The following is a 6,360-nucleotide window of genomic DNA, read 5'->3' as shown; positions in this document are numbered from 1 at the left end:
TTTCCTTCATTCTTGGCTTCTCCAATGGATCATCACTCCTCCACGCTCTCGTAAACTTGCGTTAATCTCCGGCGAGAAGAAGAGGGGAAGAAATTCATTATTCTTCCTCTGGTGTTTCTTGTTTTCTTTCTTCTCCTCCTCCTCCATCGCCCTTATCATCATCCTTCATTCCTTCCTACTCTTCGGCATTATCTATCTATCTATCTGTCTATCTATGAAGGTATTTGTGCCTATCGCCTCTACACCGTGCATGTTGGCTTGCTGACAAGGAGAGAGAGGGAGGGAAGGAGGGCTCGTTGTCTTTCCTTTGTAAAAAGATTTGATTGAGGCTTACGTTCAGTTCTTCTCTCATCTCTTCTTATCGCTTTCTTCTTATCTTTCGGGTGTGAGATCTCTCGTCTTCTTTCTCTTTCCGGTGTATGTACACCACTCTTGCAAAAACATGCATGCGGTCATTTTTTTTTTCCCTTTCTCCATTCACTGAAGTTGAGGGAAGAACTTCGTCGCAAATCGGCTGAAGATTCTTCAAAATTATGACGCTATGAAAGAAAAGAGCTTGCTTCTTCTTTCAGCATCTCTCTTCTTCTACATGCAGGCAGCCTTTCCGTACATATGTAGAGAGATGTGATCTACACTCCTCGTCAACATATATGTTTATATATATGGATGTGCTTGTATTTATACATATATATAGATACACATATGTATGTGAATGTATATCTAGTAGGAGAGGGACCGTTTTTCTTTCGGGAGAGGTTGATGAGAGAGATGAAGGTAGGGTATGGAGAAAAGAAGGGGTGAAAGAGACAAGAGGATGACGCATCACAGACATGAAGTGAAGCAGAGACAAGAGGATGATGCATCACAGACATGAAGTGAAGCGGAAGGAAGAAGTTGTTTCGTCTGTTGCTCTCCTGATCTACGGAGAGAAGAAGAAAGGTGGTGAAGGAAATGAAGATGAAGAGGAAAGAAGTTGAAGAAGATAAGAAAGAACAAGGGAGAGAGGAGTGAAAGAGAAGTCTGCGGATAGAGAAAAAGAGAGAGAAGGACAGGATGCTTGAAGATTGTAAAGAGAAAGCTTTTTCAAAGAAGAAAGAGAAGAAGATTTGATGTCTTGATGTGATTAATGAAGAGGGAAAAAGAAGAAGAGGAGAGTCTTCTTGGGCGTGTGTGTGTGTTTGCATGCATTTTGCGTGCATCACAAAGGAGGGGTTCAGGTGTATGTACACCTGACATTTGTGTGTACGTCATACACCTGAGGAGACGAGACAACTTCCTGTCTACCAGAATCTTTCTCTAAGGAAGCGTCTTCTTCTTCTTTTGTTTCTCCTCACCCCTCTCCTCCTTCTTCTCACTTTCCCACTCATCGCCTGGAGTGTACATACACCTCCGGGCAAAGGCACCTCTCAACGACTGCTCTCCATTCTCACTGTACATACACCTCGATATGAAGAGAACAAGGACAAGCGAGAAAGCATAGACATTTCTGTCGCTTTCAAGAGAGTTAAAGAAAGAGGAAAAGGTTACTTACACAAGATGACTTTAGAATGAAGAGAGGAACAAGAAAGAAAAGAAAAGAAAAATACTGGAAGGATGACGCTCCCTAGTTACGACAGTGAAGAGGAAAAGGCAGTTAATGAAAGCCTTTCTTTCTTTCTCACACTTTCTTTTTCTTTCTCAGGGGTTCCTGTGAATGAAGTTTATTTCTGTATACGTTTGCCTCTTCATTCGTTTCTTTATATGAGACTATTCACCTTCTGTACATTGTGCTGAACGGATCTGCCTCTAGCATACCACACACAGAGCAAGCGCGGGAGAGATAGATAGAAGAAGGAGGATGGAAGGGCTAAACCCTAAATAAGGGTGGGGGCGGTAAGGCGTTTCTTCGAGAAAGCTTGGTGTGGCCTTTCCTTTTGTCTCTTCTTTCTCATAGACCTTGACTCGATTCTTGCAATCTCTCGCTTCTTCTATCGCTGCTCTTCCTATCTCTGTTCTTTCTTCTTTTCAGAGACGATCGAGCGTCGGAGAAGGGAGAAGCTGCACGCCCTAGGGAAGGAGACAGCGGCGGCGGACGGGGAGGCGGAGGCGGGGGTGGGAGAGAAGAAGAAGGAGGAGGCGGAGAGAGACAGAGACAGCCTGCTGCTGGTGGTGGTAGTAGTAGTGGTGTGAAAACTTCTTCTAGACGGGGGAGTGGCGAAGAAGGTCGAGAAGGGGAGAGGACTCATCATAGTAATAGTAGTAGTAGTAGTATGCCGGCCACGAAAGCATCTTCAGCCGCTCCTGTAGGGACTTCTTCTTCTTCTTCTAGCAGGGGAGATGAAAATGAGACAGTCAGCACCAGTCAGCAACAGTACAAGAGAGAGTTTCTCTCTTCAGCCGGAGGAGGCCTTCTCACATCGGCAACGAGTGATACAGAGGGACACCCTAAAGATAAACAGTATGTCTCAACCGCCTGCGGTAACCTCTTTCTTTCTCTTTCTTCTTCCTGAAAGTGGCTCTTAAGACACGACCCTGCGTATGGATGGAGATGGGATCTGTAGACGTGTAGAGCTAGATGAAGAGATAGGAATAGGAAGACGGGGGTGAGAGGAAGGGTTGCGAAGGTGATAGGTGTGATGTGCTTATGCGATAGGGGTGGATTGTATGAGTGTCTATAGGAGAAGGAATGGATATACTCGAGTGGATATGTAGACTCTCTCTCTTGTCCATGTGTAGAAAGAAGATTTCTTTCGAGATACATGTGAAGATCTACATGTTTCCTGAGGCAATTGCTCTCTCTCTTTCTCTATGTATAGATGTGTGGAGTATGTGTGTGTATCTATCTAGAAAGAGATATGCTCGTACATCTGGCTGGCTCTCTGCTCTTCTTCATTTCCCGTATGGATATATTCTCATGGCGATCTTGATGCACATACACCAGACGGATAATGAAAATGAGAGATAGATAGCCTCTCCTTCTTCGTCTTTTTCTTTTTCTTCTTCTTCATGCCTCTAAGGAACAGGAAGGGCCCTGCGGTGGTGTATGTACAGCAGGACAGACACTCCCCACCCCCTACCTCTCTACACACACCAGGGGCTTCTTTCACAAACCTCTTCATTCTCGTTTTCTCTTTCTTTTCATGGAAGATCTTTCACTTCTCTTTGCTTTTCGCATGTTGTCCCACACTCTATTTGTGACCTCGCTCTCTTCTTTTCTTCTCTTCATTTATATTCATACTTCGTCATACATATATATATTTAGAGAATGCATGCGTAGATGAGACAGAAAATTCTCATGCAACAGAAGGACTGAGAGAGCGTATGTATGTGCATGAAGATGACCGAGCACCAGTCAACCGATAGAAGTCTTCTCCTTCATTTTCTTTCTTTCTTTCTCACTCTTTCTTTGTCACTCTTTCTCACTCTTTCTTTCTTTGTAGTGGAGGGGGGGGAGGGGATCGGAAGGCTGCGGCCCAGAAGGCCATTCTTATTCAAGACGACTCACATAAAGAAGAACAAGCCCTCAGCGTATGTCTAGAGACACCCCAGGCAACATTATGGACAATTGATATAAAATAGTATCACTACTATTTCTACTACATGAAAAAGAAGCAAGAAGAAGAAAGGGCATAGTGACACTTAGCCTTCGCTTCTTTCTCTCTCTTTCTCTTTCTCTTCTTTCTTCTGAATTTTCTTCGTTGTTGAGTATGCGATGAATGCTTTAAGGAGGGGTACTATGTGTTAAGGTCGGGTTAGAGAGATAGACTAAAGAAAGGTAGACAAAGACGATAGAGATAGATCGATCCATACAGAGGGACAGAGAGAGATAGGTAGATCGAGTTTGATAGACCCATCGTTATGACGTGTCAGTGGTCACTCAGCTGATGTAGGTTGCACTACTGTAGACTTCTTCTTCTCCCTCTTCTTTTTCTTTTTCTTGTGTGTAGAGCGTTCGTTCCATGGAGGTGTCGCTTCTTGCTCTAAGGCTTACGCTCCTCGTAGTAGCAGTAGTGGACGTCTATGAAGGGCCTCTCCGTTCATTCTAGATTTCTCTCCCTTTGAATGCCTTAGAGATAGCAGCATACACCCGTTCATTCGCTCATTCTTCATTCCAGTACACGGATGCTCTTGCCCTCCCTGTCTACATTACAACTGTATATATTTACATATGTATATATATATATATATATACAGATATCATATGTATATGTACATCTGTATACATACACATAAACATAGGTACTCACATCAAACATAAGTGTATACAGTCGTATATATATATATATATATGTATTTATCTATATATATATGTATATGTAGGGGTAATAGGGAGTAGGTGCAGATATATCTTTGAGCTTTGTATGGACGGTGGACGTCGGTAGAATGTAGGTAGGAGTTGCTGCCCCATATGCGTCCAGTGTGCATGTGAAAGGAGGTGAAAAAGAAAAGAGAGAAAGAACGCCCCACAGAAGAGATAAGAGAGAGAGAGAGACGGGAGTCAATTGTATTGTTTCGAGACCTTATTTCAGAGAGAGAATAGATGCCTTCCTTGTTGTTCTTTTCTTTCGCCTGACCTGAAAAAAGAGCGGCAATGTCTCTCTCTTTTTCTTCTCTCTCTCTGTATGTTTATATCTCTCTCTTTTCGTATGTCTCTATATTTAGATCTGCCTTAGTATCTTCATCTTCAACATATCCTGTCTCTCTCTTCTTTCTTTCTTTTTCTTCGTAACGTTCTTCACTTTCTGTCTTGTTTCAATTACAGGCACATCTTTCGTATCGAGAGAAGACGAAGGAAGATTTTACTTTAATCCATGATAGCTTGAAAGCTAATTTAGTCTGCTCGTCTCTCAACGACAGTGAAGTGGATGCACTCGCTGTAGCCATGCAATTCTTCACCTTCAAAAAAGGCGACCTTGTCACCAAACAAGGAGAACCCGGTAAAGACCCCTTCTATCTTTAATCTTTAATCTTCTATCTTCAATCTCTAAAATCTATCTTTAATCTATCTTTAATCCACTATTTATCTGTCTATCTTTAATCTATCTGTCGTTAGTCTGTCGCTGTATCTGGAGTGAGGTAGATAGTGTATATGATACGTGTTTCATGCATGCATATGTATGTATGACTATGTAGTGACGAGCGAATGAATGGAGGTGGAGGTCCCTCATCTACTGGCTGTCTTTTGTCTGTGTTTCGCATGCATCTTTACCGCGCCCTTAGAGAGAGAGAAGAAGAGCAGGGAGAGATAGATTCCACTCTTAGAAATTACTCCACATTTTTCCTCTTCAAATCAAGAGACGAACGCTACATACATAGACATACATACATACATATCCATACATACATACATGTTCATACATACATATTCATACATACATAGACATACATAGAGAGATAGATATGCACATAGACTGATGCTATCCCATATATATGAAGATATAAACCGATAGATAGCTGTGAGAGAAGGTATGTGCGTGTCTGGCTTTCTCATGTGAATTTTCTTCTGATGGAAATGCGTGCATGCATCCTAGTTTCTCATCGTTCTCATGCCTACGAGCTTCCTCATCATCTCTTGCCTCTCCTCACGCAGTCTCTTTCGACTCCATCGATCGATCGTTTTCGTAGAGCAACTTCCGAGAAAAGCACACATGTGTACACATAACTATACACAGAGAGAGAGACATCGAGACTACACATGTTTCATCTATCTACCTATATATATACATCATACATAGAGGATTCCCGGGACTTCTCCTCGTCTTTCTTCCTTCTTTTGTCGAGGGATTTCTATCTCATCTGTTGGGACGAGGGGTGATAGATAGACATCTACACAATCTCTTCTTCCTCCATCCACATGTCTCAAGAATAAATACACACCTCATACACGCCATCTCCCACATACACACTATCTATACATATATACATCATACATGTCTATGCATATCTCCATCCTTGCTTTATAGACACGTGGTTCGAGAATAGATATCGTCGTCTTCTCGCTCCTGTTTCTTTCTGTTAATCGACACATACATCTATCGAGATACCTGGTAGGGAGGTATCGACAGATATCCATGTGGATAGAGGATAGAGGTTTCTTCTCGGGTTTGTGTATTTGTCTTCTTAGGGAGCTTCTTCTTTATCGTTCATAGCGGGACATTCGATGTCCTAGTGAATGAAAAGAGAGTTAATACGATGGATAAAGGAAAAGCCTTCGGCGAAATTGCCCTCATACACAACACACAAAGATCGGCCACGGTCCTCGCAAGCTCACAGGAGGGCGCCCTATGGGGTGTCCAAAGGCACACTTTCAGGTAAGCCACCATTCAATCATCCATACACATACAGAACTATATCTATCTTTTATCTATCTCTAATCTATCT

At 42.5% G+C, this 6,360-nt stretch overlaps 1 protein-coding gene across 1 annotated transcript in view; it reads left to right on the top strand.

Annotated features, from left to right (window-relative positions):
- CSUI_005662 (cgmp-dependent protein kinase) overlaps positions 1-6,360 on the top strand; it is a gene marked incomplete at its 3' end in the record, with an annotated part of 24,627 nt that overhangs the window by 9,158 nt on the left and 9,109 nt on the right. Inside the window, exons 4-7 of the mRNA XM_068065832.1 lie at positions 2,009-2,437; positions 3,420-3,507; positions 4,742-4,916; positions 6,104-6,290. Of these exons, the coding sequence (XP_067922183.1) occupies positions 2,009-2,437; positions 3,420-3,507; positions 4,742-4,916; positions 6,104-6,290 (879 nt within the window). The remainder of the gene's footprint in view (positions 1-2,008; positions 2,438-3,419; positions 3,508-4,741; positions 4,917-6,103; positions 6,291-6,360) is intronic.

This window comes from Cystoisospora suis (genome assembly GCF_002600585.1).
Source record: "Cystoisospora suis strain Wien I chromosome Unknown contig_2743, whole genome shotgun sequence".
Classification (NCBI taxonomy): Eukaryota; Apicomplexa; class Conoidasida; order Eucoccidiorida; family Sarcocystidae; genus Cystoisospora; species Cystoisospora suis.
Note: the sequence above shows the minus strand (reverse complement) of the source record. Positions and strands in the feature narration are given on the sequence as shown.